The sequence below is a fragment of the Neopelma chrysocephalum genome, unplaced genomic scaffold (assembly GCF_003984885.1).
Source record: "Neopelma chrysocephalum unplaced genomic scaffold, ASM398488v2 Primary Assembly neopelma1_24, whole genome shotgun sequence".
Classification (NCBI taxonomy): domain Eukaryota; kingdom Metazoa; phylum Chordata; class Aves; order Passeriformes; family Pipridae; genus Neopelma; species Neopelma chrysocephalum.
In genome coordinates this window covers 25,262,703-25,282,161 of record NW_020897693.1, presented here as the reverse complement: position 1 = coordinate 25,282,161, position 19,459 = coordinate 25,262,703, and the positions used below count along the sequence as shown (strand labels likewise).

The window sequence follows — 19,459 nt, the reverse complement described above, 5'->3', positions numbered from 1 at the left end:
AGGAAAGGAAAGGAAAGGAAAGGAAAGGAAAGGAAAGGAAAGGAAAGGAAAGGAAAGGAAAGGAAAGGAAAGGAAAGGAAAGGAAAGGAAAGGAAAGGAAAGGAAAGGAAAGGAAAGGAAAGGAAAGGAAAGGAAAGGAAAGGAAAGGAAAGGAAAGGAAAGGAAAGGAAAGGAAAGGAAAGGAAAGGAAAGGAAAGGAAAGGAAAGGAAAGGAAAGGAAAGGGGGAAGGGGTAGGTCCCATACTGGGATAGTTAATAACAGGATTCTAAAAGAGATTTTATTCAGTTTCACAACCCCATACTGTTCTCTATGGATATTTTTTACTGTGTGGGCCAGAGGAATACATACGTAAGTAAAAGTACATGCATCTACAGGCACTATCAGCCTCTAAAAAAGGCTTCTTATTAACTCAATAGTAAACTGTTGAAGGGGAAATTGAGGTGAAAATGTATGAAATGAAATTAACCAGAAATATCTAAGGGGGAAAAAAAAAAAAGTGCAGCCTTTAATTTACTCTGACACCTGGCAGAAAGAAATCATAGGAAATGCAATGCTGTTCTACATTATGCAAAAGCTTATGTTACTTAATAATGCCCCTGCATAGATGGAGCATTCTGCCTCTAAGCTATTTATCAGTTCAGCATTTTTACTTTGCTTCTTAAAATATACAGTCTCTTATATCCTGTGCTTGCAATTTACAAACAGGTCCTAATTTAAAAGCTTGAATTCTATGAGGTATCAAATCAAAATCATTTAAAGCCAGTTGAAGCTTGCCAAATTTCCTAAAATAGTACAGTTTAGGTGTACTAAATTTTCAACAAGTGGAAAAAACCATCCATTTTAGTAATGTTCTCAAGAATATTTTTTTAATTGAGAAAATTGTTAAAAAAACACCCAAGAAAAGGTCTTGCAGGTATTTTAAAGAAAACCTGCAAAACCAAGTATTTTTGAAGAGTTCTAGCAATTTTGCTTGCACAACTTCTGAACTTTAGATAGCTAAAAAAATTGTATAAAATTCGTACGGTTTAAACCCTACTGAGCAGTGGAAATGTTTGCTAATGATACTAACAGGTCATATCTAATAATTCACTAAAAGGAGAGACAATTATTTAAATTTGGCACCATTCAAGCCGTACCCAAGGTAAAGTCCCTTGTACATGCTCAAACCTTTGACTAAGGAACTAGGGCTTCTGTGATTTTGGAATTTCTCACTGTGCAATCCAAAATGCCAGTTTTCTCATGCTTGGGAATCTCCAAATCAGAATTGAATTTCATAGCGTATAAATTTGCTACCTTGTAAATACCACAAGATGCATCCAACAGATATGAATTAATTGTTTGAAATATAAATATTTATAATTCACAATGTTTTCCTGCATTATATTGTTCTACACCACACAGTCTGTGTGGTGTATTTTAATTTCAAAATCACAATAAAGAGCTCTTTCAGCTTGGATAAGGATATAACATTACAGGTAAGAAAAATATTTTATTTAGTCTTTTTGCATACTTATTGTTACATTTTTCTGTCTAGAGGAACTATTTGAACTGGTGAGTCAATGGACATGGGATGCCACTGAATTGAGTCCAATGAGCTGCATTCCACTACACAGACCTTTCAGAAAAATGTTCTATCCTGATTTGAAAGCATCAGAAAATGAAGACACCCCAACTACCTTTGATAATTTCTTCCAGTGGTTAACTAGCCCCATTACTAATAGTTTGGAATTTATTGGTACTTCTAATTTATCTGACTTTAATTTTTATACTGTTTTGTTACATTTTTCCTTGCTGGCTCAAAGAACCATGTTGCTCCTGGTATTTTTCTCTCTTTGAAGCAACTTATTGACTATAATCAAGTTACTGCTTAACTTTCTTTTTTATTTTCTTTACATTTATATGCAAATACACAGGCTTATCTTCAAAGGAAGAATGACAAAGAGAACTCTCCAGACTGCAAATTCTGGAATTCACTAACTGGCATTAAGAAATTCCAAAGGTGTTAAAGGAAAAAAAAAAGAAAAAAAAAGAAAGAGCAAGGTGCATAAAAATACTGAACAAGACAGAGAGAAGGCCAAGAATTAGAAAAAATTAAGTGGACATGATTTTCTGAAACTATAAGCCTAGATGGGTGCCTAAACACAGATTAAAGAGATGAATATTTCTAACTTGTTGGGTCTTTCTGAAATTCCACACCCAGACAAGATTAAGGCATACATTTTAACATATTGACCTGACGCAATGAAGAAACAGTATTACTAAAAAAGTAATTACACAGTCTTCTGCTGCCCCATGTTCAGGAAGGAAAGATGTTTAAATCTAAGAAAGTAATTTGTATCAATTTACTGGAAAATAAGGGCAATAAGAACCCTCTACACCATATGGAAACCAAAATATTTTATTCATGTTTCATGTAGAAAAAAAATTAGACTGGTCAGAGATACCCTGGCTGTTTATATCTGGTTGGAGGAGACACACTCAAAAATTCAGAAAGGTTGAAATCTTATGAAAACATTATCCTTCCTAGAACTGCTTGAGATGTTCAATTATTTTTCTCTCTGCTTACTGCATATTCCATCCATTCTACATTAATTTTCTACATACAGAAAACCTGAAGATCATACAGTTTCTGTTTTGATGCAAAAAATTCTAAGTTAAATACAAAAGTGTAACATTCAATCTATACATTTACAACCCTGTGATAAAATATACGATAAAACATTTGCATGGGTTAGTCATGGCAAAACTCCTGGGTAGTTTTCATAGGTTAGTAAAAACATAATGAAAATATAATCTATATTGTCAGATCTCAAAGACACTAAAAGGTGTTCCATTTTAAAATCTGCAAGTGATAACGCTGTAAGTAAGGTAAAGAGCAATTCAAAAATTATTCATATCTACTTATCTATACTAAATTCTTCCTAATAATTCAATTTATAAATCAGTAATGCATATAATTTTTCTGGGTCATAACCATCTACTGAGTAACGTGGCCTTTGCTTTACAGACTTCGAGAAGCTTGGCAATAAGAGAAGAGATGAAATCAAAACAAAACACAAACCCCCCTTCTGAAGCCACCTCTACTTCATGGTCACAGAAGCAACTTCTACAAAGTGTTGAGGTATTTTAAGTTACATAGACCAGAAAGTTTTAACTGTCTATCTATTGCTGCCTGGATTAATTGAGTCCACTCTTTACTTTTACTTCCTTGACAGTAATGTAGACATGTACCACAGACTTCTGTTCCATTCCATATTTATATATTCTTTCTTTTCTCCTTTTATTCTCCCCAAACTAGAAAGCTCAGGATAAAGTGAGGCATCAAAACTAAATGTAAACTTAAAACGTAACTTTTTGGTGACACTTGGTGACCCCAAGATGAATGCTGGCTGATGCCTATTTGTTATGTCTGTAGTGTCTAAACATTTAATAAATAAACACTTTACACAGATATATCTCTTAATATCTCCCCCCCAACGCAACATTTTAGTTAAAGCCAGCAGGTGTACCATTGTGACTGCAATTACTGTCTGAAGATGCTTCTGGTTATCACTAGGGGTGTAAATGTGATATTTAGCTGACAAATTCCATCCAACGGTCTTAAAGTCTTGATTAAGAAAATGAATCAAGTAATCTGGGTGAATTCTTCTTTTCATTTAAAAATAGTTTAATTAGTAGTCATGGGTCATGGGTGAAGTTCATGGGTGAAGCTGGAATCAGAATCTCTGACTTGAGAGGAAAATCAGTACAATTGAAAGTTAGAAAGAAACAAGGTCCCTGTGCTATGTAAGTTTTTGAATCTTCACAAAAAATAGCCTTAATTCTCAAAATTTTGGCAAATTGATAATCTGAAAAAAGAATTATAAATATGATCAAGGAATGCATTACATTAATAATTTTAATTTTAATCCCTTTTTATATACATTTTTAAACATTTCAAAATTAAGAGTGAATCTGAACTGAAAAATGAAAATTCACATTTATAAATTTTGCAACAGGATATTTCAATAATTTAAAACCTTTTTTCCACAATACACTTCTAATGAGAATTTTCAAGACAAATCGTTGTTCATAAACAGTCCTGTTCTTGCTGAATAATATTTCAAGTAAAACATTTCATTGAAAAAGTCTCGATCAAGTCAAATGACAATATATACTATCTTCATTACAGATAGAAAACTATACCAAAATCAACACTCGTTTGCTTAAACACTCAGCAGAATTGCCTTGCTTGCTATTGTTCTTTGGCTTTTATAAGCATTATTGCTCCTCTTGCTTATCACTAGTAGTATTGGGAACAAATGTACTTTGCCTATTTAGTGGAAGATAGAAAACTTAAAACTTTGGAATTTTTTCTCTGCAATGGGACTAGTCAACCTACAAATCAGATTATTTTTGCTGGCATATTATCAACTGCTTTCATAAGAATTATGCTCACACATCTTGAGTATATCTGTAGCAGCTAGAAACTTGAAAACATACAGGAGAATCTTAAGTCCTTTATTTTTATTTATGCAGGAATGAGAGAGACACTATTTAAGAAACCTGCAGTGAAATCCTGCAGGGGTCTTTACAACTGCTGTTTCCCTTAATATTTCCTTAATATCACCTCTAGGGATGACTTTGCCTTAGGTTTCATCACAGTTTCTCTACTGAATTTGATGTATGATAACTGATGCCTGTTTCATGTATATTCTTTCCAGTTTCTAAGCAAAGGACTAACACCTTTCCCCTGTTACCTTTTTGCACCTTTTTGCTTCACTTAATTTCTCTTTGTAACCAACTTCATACACCATTATCATAAAGAAGGTTCCTCTTCTTGTGGACAGCAAGCAGAGTCATTTTTCTATTTTACCTTAAATTACCTTCTGTTTCAAGATTTCTCCTCCTAAGAATCAAAATCCTTAAAAAGCAGTAAAAATCTTCAAGAAAGTGGATATTCAGTGATATATCTGTATATATCTATATATATCTATATATATATATCATGTATATATATATTGTGTATATATATATACACACATAATGTATGCTGGACACATTCTTCATAGGTGGAGAAGAGCAGGCTGCATTATATATTTTACAGTGAGATATTTACTGTTTAAAAGAAAGCTTTCAATGGAATTAAAAGCCAGAGATTTAATGGCAAACGCGTAACTTCATAGAGACATATTATTATATTTTATCTCAATGAATAATGACTAATAAGATCATCATTTTGTGGAATTGATATTTTAAATATATACTGAAATAAAAATATACAATTTATCCTTTTTTCTTTTGAAGCTCAAAATTTAGAAAATGTTAGGTTAAAACCATAAAAATAATGAATCAGTTATGCCATCAATCATAAAACTAAATAATTTGAAACTATTCCTTTCCACGTGCAAAATATTATTTCCATTTCAATGTATGGCATAAGCTGAAGCTTCTTTAAAAATATAGTAAAATACAGCATAAATCTATAATTACATTTAATCAGTTTTAGAAAGATGTGTCCAATACTTAGACACTGTAAAATTATTTAGAATCAGTCAATTGTACTTCAGTTACCGCTGAAGTAACAAAAGCTATGATGCAATCGTCTTTTGTGAAAGCATTTGCTCTCATCTACACAAAACCCTGTAAATAACCCACATGTTGTTAGTCATTACTTAACTCAGCATCCAAAGTGCTCGTTTTAGCTGTTCTGTATTAATGCATTATGCACAGAGTATTTTAAATAAAGATTAACAAGAAGATGCATTTTAAGCAATGTAAGGAAGAGTTACAGAAAATAGTTTTGACTTCCCATATAAAAACCTTCTTAGAATTCCCTCCATTGAACATACAAACCCCTCTGAAGGAACTCAAAAGTCTTTAGTGGATTGTCTGGGAACAGATTAGCAAAGCAGAATTCAGTATTTAACAGAAGGTGCTCTCTGGGCCATGGGTGTAATAAAGCATCATGCAAGATATGAAATAACTCCATCATTTTCATCTTTCTTCCTTCAGTTGGCAGTCACATTGGCTTCCTTCTGACGTAGTCTTTCTTTCTGTAAAAGAAAAAGAAAGAGTTTTATTATCATTCTTGTCTATAACTTTCCATCTCCTCTCAAGTTGCCATGAGCATTTGGTCTTGAAGATGGAGAAGTACTAAAGAAGTCACAGTAGATTAAAGTTTTCTTTAATTTAGAAATGCCTGGAGCACTCAAAGAAGGCCCAAAACCAGTTCTTACTCACTGTGGAAAAGCTGAGTTTGCTTTAGCTACACACTTGTCAAATACTGTGTACAGTAAAAATACACATCTCTGTGAAGAACAGTGCAGCCAGAGAAAATCAGGTACATTTCAAATTCATGTGACTCTTAATACCTTCTCTTGTCTGGAATGGTTTCTGCTGACATAAAGGCTCTAATTTAGCATTAGCTAGATTATCTTGCTTAATGACTTCTTCCCAGGTAAGTGTAGTCATTCTTATCTCTGACGCCTGATACTGCAACTGATATGCTCTGCTGGGAATGGAAGTAATATACTGACTCCTTCATGTGCATTTCCTTCCCTTAGTCTCTTTCTTACTAGAGTTTGAGAAATGCCAATCTAACCTATCTGTCTTTCACAAGGACAAGAAAGGTTTTCTTTATAGTGCAAATGATTAGTCCTCTTTTTGTGTTGTATCGAAAACACTGGTATACAGCAAGGAACAAAATGGAGGTTTAATCTCTTCTACAATTATTTGACAGAGCAAACAAGATTGTTAAAGTTTTGAAAAAAACAGACAGCCACTGGACAAATATATGCAGTGAGTTTCAATGCACTATGAAGCATGGAAGAAAATACAAGAGACTTCAGTGGAAGGGAAGAAGAAACCACAAAAGCAGCTCTTCTCATATTTTGTTATCTAAAACAGCAGGGCCATGCTTAGGCACAACTCAACTAAGTTTTAAATATAACTGTTGGACTACCATAGGGCATAAGCTTTAACGTTTCTCCTTGGGAAGAAAATTACTCTGCTACGTTCAAACCAAGCATACTACATCACCCTTCAACAACACAGAAACCAACTGTCATTCTGAATGACAGGAATAGTGTCACAAAACCCATTTGTAATGTCATACTGGAAACCAGATCATACCAGGCTAGCTGTAGGATTGATCTTCTTCGTTTCAACTTTCTTCTCCGCAGTTAACTTGCTCACTGACTGCTGAGCCACTTTAATTCTGAAACACAAAAAAGACATCATTAGATTCAAAGAAATTAAAGGTATTGTGGCTCTGCTTTGTATCTACTTAGCTGTAAGAACCCTCACCACTAACTTTTCTTTTTGGCACGTTAGCCCAACAAACTACTATTTCTATTCAAAGGCACTTAATAAAGCACCAAAAGTAGATCAAAGTACATTTGCAAAGGGACAGCCTGTCTGTATTGCCCATTGAAAATGTCACCTGGCAAATGATTTTCCTGTTCCTGCAGTAGCTGGGTTTTATGGAACACCTTTCCCACTAAAAAGCTGCAGTATCAAGGCCAAAAGATCCTCCTCTGAAAAAAACAAAAGCTATCTGGTTCAATCTGTTGCACATATAGAATATGCTATTTTAGTAGGCCATTTGCCAGGCTACACAATATATTTCCCATGAAAACCTTGAAATGAAAGCATCTGCCATTTTTTCCTTGTTTTCTGTGTTGCTTTACATGGAATTGACTGATCAATCTCATTGATGGGGTAATTGGAGAGGCAAATCAGGTGTTCTTGTCTTGGGGTAGTTAAAGTTGTCTTACATTCAGCTACAGACCAGTCTACTGACAGTACTACAGAGATAAGGGGAAAGAAGAACAGAGATCTGATTCCTCTGTTTCTTTCTTTTTGCTCATATGGTCTTGCCTACAGAACCCTTGTTTCTATGGGGATTTAACAAGAAGAACCCAATGAGAAATTTAAGCAGGAGAGAAATGAGAAACAGAGAATTAAAAAAAAGGGGGCTGGACTCTCCTCTTACAGACTGGAAAGCACATGGGAAATTATGTGCTAAACAGTGATAAAAAGGAAAGAAAATTATTGGCACTCCTAATACAGGATCTGCCCAGTGCTCAGTGCTTTTGTAATACTGATACTACATACCTACCTTATAATTCATATGCAAAATGCAGAGGGAAAAAAGTAGGGAGTGAATTTTTACAAGCAAGCAGAACTAGGAAAATAGGAAACTAGTAATGCACACCAAGTCAGTCTTTTACTAGAAGCAACACATTTCCTGGCACTCTTGAACTGAAAAATTCTGCTTTCTTCTACTATTTAACTTTTCCCACTGGCAGAAATAATTGTTATGGCCAGTCAAAAAGTATTTAAAATACCATGTCCAGTTCAAACCACTTTCAACACATGCAGTTTTTGAGGAATTTTGGAAGAAAAGCAAAAAGGAAAGTGGATTATAGCTGCAATTACTGATGTGTATTTCTTTGCTATAACAGTAGCAGCAAACTAGATTCTTTTTAAAATACAGAACACAGTCATAAGTTCAATTACTGTGTTTATCAATTTGGAAATGTTATCAGTGCTGGAAACGAAAATTTCTTCTTTATGTATTTAGAAGCATCTACTTGGTAGTTATTGGTTACTTTAAAGTAAAATAATTTTCAACACTACTTAGCTACAGCATTGATTCAAGCTGTAACTACACCCTCAAATACACAAATACAAAATTATTATTCTGTACATTTTTTAAATACAGATGGCCTATTTTAAAAACTTAATTAGTGTTCCCTGTTTCTACAGGTAAACAACTAAGTGACAACAAACCATTCCATCTTTTCGCAATTTTGGTAAGCAGCACAGTTTACTTGTTAATGATGAATGAAAGCACCCACTGGACAGCATGCTATTCCTCACAGCTACGAAGTTCATGCAAAGATAATGGTGTATTTCAAGATAGTCTTCAGGTTCAGCAGAATCACACCAAGTGATCAGCTTCTAAACTCTTCCCTATTTTGAGCACATTTTCTATTTTATCCCATTCTCTTTGGTCCTAGAAGTGTTTTCAAGTAGAGTTTAAATGTCTGGAGTCCATATTTTCACCTGAAGGGAGAATTACAGGGATTATAAACTTTCAGACTTAAAAAGAAAATTATGCCTCTTACTGATTTAGGCCTAGCCCTGTGCATTTTATACCATATTTGCACCATTTCTAGGAAACCTGGATTTTAAAAAGTAGAATTAATATTTTGGAATACAAAATAAAAATAAACCAACTCACTAACATGATTTGAATCATGTAATATTTGGCTCACAACAATGAGAGACATTATGTGTATTACACTTTGGTCTCCTAAGGAAAAAAGCCACCACTTCGCTAACAAATGACTGATAAGATTAGCAGGCACTACCAGAAACGTAACTGCATAATTTAAAAGGAAGGTAGTTATTTGGATTTTTAAAAAATCAGATGGCTCAATTTTAAGGAAGTTGTTAACAGTATTTACTTCAGTAAAGCTGATGTAAAGGTGCCTATGCTGTAATGGTGCCTTATAAATAAAAATAACTCTTTGTCAAACATGGATAGAATACTAGAACTGGCTAATGTGTTTGGAAGCACTATACTTGAAATGCGAAAATGAAATGGTATGAAAACTATCAAATTCAAAATCATAAAAGTGGCTAAATTTAATTTTTTTGAAATTTATTGTCATTAAAAAGCCCCCTAGATATGAACACATATCATCCATTAAAAGCTGTGACAGCCTTCCAACAAGGCTGTTGGAGGACATCCTCAGGAGGGCCACAAAAATGATCAGAGGGCTGAAACACCTCTTCTATGAGGAAAGGCTGAGAGAGCTGGGGTTGTTCAGCCTGGAGAAGAGAAGGCTCCAGGGAGAACTTACTGTGGCCTTCCAGTACTTAAAGGCTTACAAGAAAGATGGGGAGGAACTTTTAGCAGGGCCTGTTACAAAAGGAAAAGGGGTAATGGTTTTAAAATAAAAGAAGGTCAATTTAGATTAGGTATAAGGAAGAAGTTTTTTACAATGAGGGTGCTGAAAGAGAATCAAGCCCTGAGATGGAGCTTCACAATTTAAAGCACAATTTAAATAAGAATCCCATCAACCATTCTACACCCCTTCCTTCTGATTTTTTGTTGTGTGAAATAATGTGCAAGGTAGCAGCTTACACTAACTAGACACTTAAAGAGGCATGGCCATGAGGGAGAGTTTAGAGATGTGCAAAGAAATGGACTCAATGAAGAGATTTCATTTTCTTCCTACACCAGTATAAAATAGTGTAGATGGACACAATAGTCTAGCTATGTTTTAGAGAGTGCACTGAAGAGAAATTGGGACTTAATCTAATAGATATAAAATCAAGGATGAAGAAAGGGAATCGAAAAGTCAACAGAAGTATATCTAAAGCAGAAAAGCAAGAAAGGATAAAAGTGTGCAGTAAAACATGACAGAAAAATAGTGACAAGGAACTTTCAGACAGAGAGTTCTGGAAAGGACAAAGAGACCAGAAAGTATGGTAGAATAGCTGAATCACAACACAAGAGACAACAGTGACTGCACACTGGAACAGACTGCCCAGAGAGGTTGTGGAGTCTCCCTCACTGAAGATAATCAAGAACCATCTGGACACAGTTCTGTGCAATGTGCTCTAGGATGACCCTGTTGAGCAGGGAGGTTGGACCAGATGATCCACTGTGGTTCCTTCCAACCCGACCGATGTGTTAACTTAGCAAGCAGCAACATGAGGCCACAACATTATGGAAGGCAGGTCAGTTAAGCCTTTAAATCTGATGAGCTGTAACACTGATATGTTCAAAAGAAACGTTATTCTCCTTCAACAGTGATCAAAAGAGATTAATATACCTTAATGAATAAAGAAGATGTGGTGTCAAACTGAGCAGTACTGCACATTAGCACACGATACAGGAAAAAAATTGAATTACATTATCAAAACAATGTATTTTTAAATAGGAGACATGACTCCAATACTGCATATGTATCATTACTAAAAGCAAAGGGAATATAACTGGCTTTTTCCTGCCTTTATGTGGCAGGTGTTGTCTTACCCTGTAGGCAAGTCAGGCCTCTCAAATTAGAAGTTATTAGTGAAAAATAAAGACATTTTTATTCAAAATTATTTTTATTTTGTAACTAGGGACACAGAAACTAAATCTAAACATAAGCCTGTATTTTTTAAAAGTTTCCTTCATAAGCTCATGAAAATACTTTTTCTCCTTACAGGAAAAGATATCAAGCCAAGGATTAACCAGATAAACTGATTATCATTTTCACGCCTGCTTCCCAATCAATTCAGACAGGAGGAGGAGTGAACTGGCATGCTCCATGCTCTGAAGCCCTCAGTTAGAAAAACTAGAATCTCTTCTAAATGAGCCAATTGCTACTCATGTAATGTTCTGGCTCTGCTACTGTATGATGCCAGAGACCAAATTATCTGGATTGTCTCTCAGCTTCTTGATATTCTGGAATAATCCATTCTTTTTGCTTCTACAGCTCCTTCCATGCAGCTGGTGGGTTTTGTGGATAGCTGTGGGTTATGAAATAGCCACATGACAATTCTGTGCCACCTGAGCTTTCTGTGACTAGAAGTTCAAACATCTCCCATAAGACTGTTTTGGCATAAGGAATTGTTGTGCGAACAATATTTCAGCTATGGGTCGAGATGAACAAGCAGAAGTAGCTACAGTCAGCATCAACTGTTCAATCTAGAGCCAAGCTGCATACCCAGGCCAGATCCTTAACACAGCTGAACAGTGACTCCCCTTGAGAGACTAAGAAATATCCCCATAGCTCAAATTCCTTTCATGTATTACATGCCTTTCTGCTCTCAGTCCTACAGTGATTTCTGTATGCAGCCCATAAAACGTAAATAACAGCACTCTTTCCTGAAAACAGTTAGCCCATGCAATATAACAGATTAGATTTCAGTCTTAAAATTTTAGGAGAGAGATGCCTGTGTATAACCTGGCCTGGCAGACGATTTTAGAGAGCTCTTGGTTAGATTCAAAATTAGGAACCTTATACCAGACTATGAAGTTTGAACACAGTCCAATTCTATTACCGTGTTGTATAATACAATTGCTTTCAGGCTTAAAACTTCTGGAAAGAACTTGGTCATTATTGATCAAATCTTTAAATTGCAGTTTTAATAAATGTTCACTAACTAAAACACTACAAATACAGTAAAATGTATGTTGTCAGTGGATTTTGTTGTCAAATCTCAAATTGCTAATATTATCGATATGCTTCCATTTTTTCTGGATCTACTGACAGCATTTATCTGTACAAAGCGAGTGAGAAATTTTATCTCTGTAGTCACAAGAAACAAAAATCCGTTTTTATGTTTTTAGGAAAGCTGGTGCCTAATTAAAAACAATATAAGGCTATACCAGTTCAAATCAAAAATATGCTTCAGACCATCTGAGATGGCCACTGGCATACCTAGGAGTATATAAAGACAGCCAAAACCTACAGTGATAATGGCCAGAACACTTTTGCAGCTGGAAACTCTCTTCTTGTGTAAGACCTTCATAGATTTTTCTAATATGATTTTGTATTGTCACCATTTGGAAGCAATGCAAGCTTTTGCCACCTGTGACATTTTGTGGCAAAGTGTTCAACATATTAAGTATGCCTATTGCGAAGAGGCATCACTGCATTTGGCTTGTACCAGACACTTCCTAATTTGAATTGATTCTGTTGTATTAGATGTGGTATGTAATGACTATTTTCCATTAATCCTTCATGCTTGTACAGATCCCTATCATATCCTGTTCAGTAGAGTCCTTTCCAAGCCAAAGAATTCCCCTTTATTTAAATGGTTCCGTATGCAGAAGCTATTCTGTACCTAATTTTTTTTATTCTTACATCTCCTAGCTCTACCACATCCTTCTGGAGAGGAAGGGAAAAGAACTACATATAGACAACTGTAGATTCATGTAATGATTCGGTGATGTTTTCTGTTTTGTTGTATAGTGCTTTCCTAATAACACCTAAAAAGAAAACACTGTTCTTCTTTCCAAGAGCAAGAACCCTGACACAGCACTTTGTCAGATCTGTTGTATGCTCTATGGGAAACAGCCATTTCTGTTTTGCAGCACAGGCCTGTTAAGTTGTAATTATCTCCTCAATTTGCTCCATAGATATACCTTAACCTCAGAAACATGCAAAAATCTTCCCATTTATTTTTTTTTATTAAACTCACATCAAATGCTTCTGTATGGCACGAACCAGTAGCCTTCAGCCTGGTAATGCTGTAGGGCTCATTGATCAAAGTTTCTCACAAACATTTTGCCTTTTCCTGATGCTGCAACTATGTGTATAAGAAACTCCCAGCAGAAATCTATAATGTCACCAATGATCCTAATGATTGTATTTCAAATATTTTCTTAAAAGTCATTTGTGTTGTGATGTCAACTTGCCTTATTAGACCATTAGTTTAATATCAAATGAAATAAATCTGTAACACATCTTTTAGCTTTTATCATACAGGCAGATTATATGATAGCTGGATGATACCCTTTCTGGATCCTCAGGAAAGAGTGTTTTACAATAGCACAAACTGTTCAACATAGCTGGAAACCTAGATTCTCACTCACTCTTTTTCTTAGGTAACATATACATGACATACAATAGATGAAAGAGAAAATCACTTTTCAAATCAAACTATAAAATAAATTTGGTCTTCTAAAATAGATACAATGTGTTGAACTAAAGATTATTTCTCCTCCTTGTTCGCTGTGATATTGAAAATTAAAATTTAATCCACTAGTTCTTCTGTGGCAAGTGTTTCTGTCAAATTTCAGTCATCTGTTAGGCACAAGGTAGTCTCATATGTAGCCTAATAAATGGTTGAAAATGTTAAATATTGCATGGCCATCACTGCTAAGAGATTTTGCAATTTACATGTTATCTCTTATGACCACATCATGTTGTGAACAAGTATTCCCCAAACTTACTCTTTTCCTGTTCAGAAATAAAGGGCACTGAATACAATTCATTTTCTAATAAATGGAAGAGTTCAGTAGAAAGCTATAGCCAGCTCCAACTTACCATAATAAACAAAAATTAGTTGGGCACTGCTTGGTGCTTTTTCTTTTGTTAGGACATTTTCATCTCTACCATTAGGTACCTACACTGCTACAGTCAGAGCTTCTGCTTCTCAAATATGTTATTGCCTTTGCGGCAATAAAAGAACCACTGTCTGTTTTTCAAAAGATTAAGCTGAAACCATCAACACATTTTGTGTTAGGGATGAAAATCAAGAAAAAAAACTAAACATTTTAGAGAAAGGACCTTTCATAAAAGATATTATTAAAAATATAATTTTGTTTCTCTTTTTAAGAGAAGTATGTAATTCTATTTGTTAAATAATGATTATATCTGGTTTTGTTTTCTGAATTCTGACATATAAAATTTGTATGTATGTTCAATCTGAAAGAGATTACTCAACCTAGTACAGTAACTACCAGTCTTAGCTTTCCAGTGTAAAGAGTGGGTTAAATTAACAGCACTAATTTATTTTCTATTTAATTATTTCATATTTAAAGGGCAACAGTTGAAAGAACATTAGTATAATATTTTTCACATTTCTTTTGCAAAACATAATCACAGTCTGTGATGAACTGCAAACTACTGCAAACTACTAGTATTTTTTCTGTATTCATACTTCTTCCCTATTTCAGACTTGTCTAGGATGACCTCTTAAAAATACTTTAACAGATCTTGAATGCTTTAATAGACTTATAGATAGGCAATCATATATATATACATGTATGTATGTATATTGGGTTTAAGTTGTTATAAATACTTCTTTTAAATTTTATTCTGAGTTCACAAACATGCCCACTGCAAATAAAATTAGTAGGCTAAAAAAAAGACGTGAGAGTGGAAATACATGCAATCTACCATGCTGTGTTTTCCTGCCAAAAAACCCAACCTTTCTTTTAGTCTTAAATTCAGCTATCATCTCAAAATTTCATAAACAGCAGTTGATGTACCTGAATGCATACACATATTAATTTATAAAGCTGTCAAAAACACAACTGGATTTTGATGCAAAAGAACACAAAAAAAAAGTTTCCAACATTTGGTGCATTTACATTAAGCTATTTAACATTCCTATATAAATGTAAACATTTAAATCAATTTTTAGAGATAGATATATATATATGTGACTAGCTAATTCATACGCATTTTACAGTGAGTTTCTGCAATGTCTCCTGAAATCTGAATGGTAATCCAATTGGAAACTGTTCACATAATGATATCAATGCCTCAGTTTCAGAACCCAAGCTGGAAAATACTGACTTACATTGCCAATTCTTCCTCTGTAAAATTTCCTTCAAAACAATTGGCTCATGATAAACAGTACTTTTTTAAAATTGAATTGCAATCTTTAAAAATGCACAACGAATAGTGCATCCAATTAATTAGCCAGTTAAGGAAGACAGCTGTCCATTCCTGTCATTCTAAGGTTTTTAGTTACCAATGTGCACAATGACTCTTAGCTTGCTTTCAAATTTTTTTGGACATCAGTTCATCAACTGTTATTTTCATATTTTGTAAAACAGAACCCTTAAATGGTCATGACTTCACAAGGCATTTTCAGGTGATGAAAATAAATTTTCCATCATGCTAATCTACTGATATCATCTAATCTACTGATGTTCTTCTTTTCAGTAGCACACAACAAAACAATTTAGGATGATGAAAACAGTTCTGCCATTCTAATTTACTTATTACACAAGGCTCCTCATTTTAGCAGCTCATTGTCTTGATGAATCACGCAAAGTTTGAACGTAAAGGGCAATGAATTGTCCTTTTGAGATTAATGAAACTTTGTAAAAATAATTTGAAGTAAACTCTGAAAAATCTATGTGATCCAGAAAGTGTCAGCACTTTGAAGTATTATAGTAAATGCTGCTCTGCATTCAAGTGATACTGCTTTACACTGAATAGGAGTAAAGGCATCCATCAGAGACACTGATGAAATATTTGATCTGTATTTTTATTTGTAAATTGTATTTATATAACTATTAAACCATGAGACATTCTCACCTCACCTGAGTAGGAAAGCACAAAATATAGCAGGCTACTTACAAAGATTTCTTTGAAAGGATCATTGTATGCCACCGGCAAGATGCTAATTACATAAAAAGGAAAGGATGTATGGTCTGGATTTCTTTTTCCTTGGGGAGTTAATTTCTATTCCTCTTAACTGCTTTTGGAATAAAAATAAGTCATGATTCAGCAGAAAAAATGTGCCTGAGATGATCTTCATCATGACTATAGCAATGTGCTAGGGACTGTTTATTTTACACAGTTTTTAACATGTAAACCAAACTTGCATATTGATCTAGACAAAAGGAAATAAAAGATTTTTTGTAAATGTTGACAGTTTTCAGGTTTCAAAATAAATCTAATAATAAACAACAGAAAAAGCTACAACTTTCAGGTGTTTAAAACTGTAAGATCTGTAAAACAATGTTCATAAGGTTGATAATCAGGAATTCATAATTTCTACATCTTGCCCTTCAAAAAATATACTTTACACGGACCTAAAACCCCCACTGATTCGGAGCAAAATGGAAAATGCAAGTGTAAATCAACTTTTGCTGATACTTTTAGAGACATTTTTATCTAAATCTCTGTTAATTTGCAATAAGCACTCAAATTTCAATTTCGTGCTGAAAGTGATCGCTCCATTTTTTTTCCAAAGCATGACTACATTACCACTCTAGGACTTTTTAAATGATATGGTGAGCATGTTGAGTTTGTAGTAGAGTTGCTTTTTTGTGTAAAAGATTTTAAGCTTTTTAAGAAAATCAAGAAAATAATTGAAGGGTTTAGGTTTTTGCATTCTTTAACTAATAAAATCAGGAGACTGTTGTGAGATCTAATGGCAAGTAGTTTGATGTCCTCAGCAGGACACCGAAAGTCAGAAGTAGTGCTGTAAATTCAGTGTGGGGCTTCGACACTGTGCTAAGTGTGGCCTGAATCTCTGGGGCTTCCCTTTGATGCAAGTGCAGTATATTAACTGGAAAAGCATTCGCTTTTATTTGTCTGTACTGTCTGCGACAGCAATATCGCCTCATTTAGGCTAGTTCAACATGAAAATGCACAGAGAAGCAATCTGTTATAAATTAGCACAGCTCCCCTTTCATTTTACTAGCTAGTAATTGGAAGGGGTTACAAAAGTGTAATTTATCAGATTATATGTGTTTATCTTTTTGTGGGGACAGCATGCCTTTGGTGAATTTTCCTATGCACCCTGAGGGAATAATCTTTCCTTGATGTCCATTAGATCAGAAAGAAAACAATGACGCCTGTGAAATACAGGAGGATAATTTGTTGGGTTTGAGAAGCAGCAGTTTCCCAGACATCTAAAATGGTATTAATGACTTTATTAGAACCTTACCGTTCCTTGGAAATGCTTTTGCTCTCTCGTTTCCAAATGGTCTTGAAGTCACTGCAGAATTCGTACCACACCGTGAAAACGTAGTTTGGTGTGATCTCCTTCTCGCCAGGCTTTGGCTTTATCCCAAAGTATTCCACTATTTCTTCAAAGCTACAAGGGAGGGGGAAGAAAAAAAACTATCAACACGTAAGTCCACTGGGGAAACAGTAGTCAAAGCTGGTAATTACCATAACCTTGGAAATTTTAGCAGCAATTTATGCTAAGTATAACTAACCTTCCAATACCCACCTCATTTCCCAGGAGGATAACTTACAGATGCACAAGCCAACATAGATATATGTCACACTGGCAAATCATGGGCATATAATGTGAAAGATTTAACTTTTGCATTTCAGGAAATGCTATATTGTACCTATTTATTTAATTTTATTCTGCAACACTCCATGAAGATATTATTCTCCCATTTATGTTTATTGAAGGACTATGGAAGAGTCACATGCCAAGTCAGGAAAAAATCTCCAGGCTTGGTTAAAAATAATCTTCTAGAGTTTAGGGAGAACTGTGAGTAGCAATAAACAAGCCCCAGACAGTGTCAACAGTCAGTTTGCAAAGCTTTTACTGAAAATAAATCATCTCCTTCCACATGTGTCAATAAACAAATGATTAATTTTACAAAAAAAGACACTGCCAATATTTTAATGTTTTTTTATTTCTTTTACAATGTGGCTACTGAATTGCTATACAGCTGGATATTTCCAAAGTAGTCTTTTATTACAGATGGTATTTCCAAGAGCATTTTAACTGATTGTGCATTTTTAACCTTTATGGTACTGCTTTGTATAGATAAAATGGAATGATGCACGTGGTTAGGTACTGATACAAATAGAAGTATGTTCACAACTGTAAAAGTTGAGTTACTTTTCTCTGCAAAGTAGGTGTAAGAATCCTGAAAGATTTGGTGATACTTATTAAAAATGCTATAAAGTTAGCAACATATTTAAAAACTACTAGTTTTTCTTGAAGTAATAACTTTACTTAATCAAAAGAAAGTAAAATTCTTCTTTAGAGTTGATAATAGGTCCTAAATATAGAACATGGGAAGTGTAAATCTTGAAAGTAAAATAAATAGGAGGCCTTTAAAGACCTGTAATGAGTCCCCAACTATTCAACAGATGTTACCTGAACAACAGATAGAGCTTCAGCAATTATTTCTTTTTTAATTTATATTTGCATAGTCTGCATATGTTTTCAAATGAAATTGTAAAGGTTAGGGCCAAGGTTTTTTGACTTAGATTGATGTTAAAGCTTTTTAGCTAGGCTTGAAAAATATAAAGTAAGGATCAAAAAATACAGAAGTTATCCCCCAAAAATAAAGGAATATATACTCCAGCTGCTTCACAACGTAAAGATACTTTTATTTTAGCCACATGAGCCAATATGCTCTGGTTTGTTTAGGGTTTTTTTATCCTTTAAAGATAGAAAGAGATTCTAGACGATGCTGAAGAGTATCTCATATTGTTCAAGGTGAGCTATTCATATAATAGTTTTTTTAATCCCCATATGTGATAACCTTAACCTTTTACATTTCTTACACAGGTTTTGTATGAGACATGTAACTATATTTCAAGTTAATCGATGATCCATGGTAAAAGAATCACAGTGACATAAGTATGTATGAGCCATAATATTCAGAGTTGAAGAGTCTCATAATGACACTGTGAGGAGAAAAATAAATAAATAAAACTAATACAGCTTTAAATATCTGTGTAAACCATTTTGGTATTTCAAACCCTAAAAATACTAAAATACCTTAGTCATAATTACACCGTTAAAAACATTTATGTCTACTGGACAATCTAATTTTCATTGCATTCACTTGTGTCAAATACTCCTCAGATGTTCATAGCCCTCGACTGGGATAGCTGAGCTAGGAACAGCAAGACCATAAACTCTTCTCAGGTTTGCTTCATTTAACAGCAGCCCCAGTAACATCATGCTCTCTTCTTCCTAATAGAACCCCTCTCCATCCCAGTTGTTGCACACAGAGGTGGG

At 34.3% G+C, this 19,459-nt stretch overlaps 1 protein-coding gene across 2 annotated transcripts in view; it reads right to left on the bottom strand.

Moving 5' to 3' along the window:
* Nucleotides 1–5,679: 5,679 nt before the first annotated feature.
* The window catches only part of LOC113981484 (formin-like), a 132,642-nt gene continuing 118,862 nt past the window's right edge, over nucleotides 5,680–19,459 (bottom strand). For both annotated transcript variants that reach the window (XM_027708895.1, XM_027708901.1), the window contains 3 exons: nucleotides 17,408–17,557; nucleotides 7,115–7,199; nucleotides 5,680–6,036 (listed from right to left, as the gene is read on the bottom strand). In XM_027708895.1, coding sequence (XP_027564696.1) covers nucleotides 5,992–6,036; nucleotides 7,115–7,199; nucleotides 17,408–17,557 — 280 coding nt within the window. In that variant the 3' untranslated portion in view covers nucleotides 5,680–5,991. The remainder of the gene's footprint in view (nucleotides 6,037–7,114; nucleotides 7,200–17,407; nucleotides 17,558–19,459) is intronic.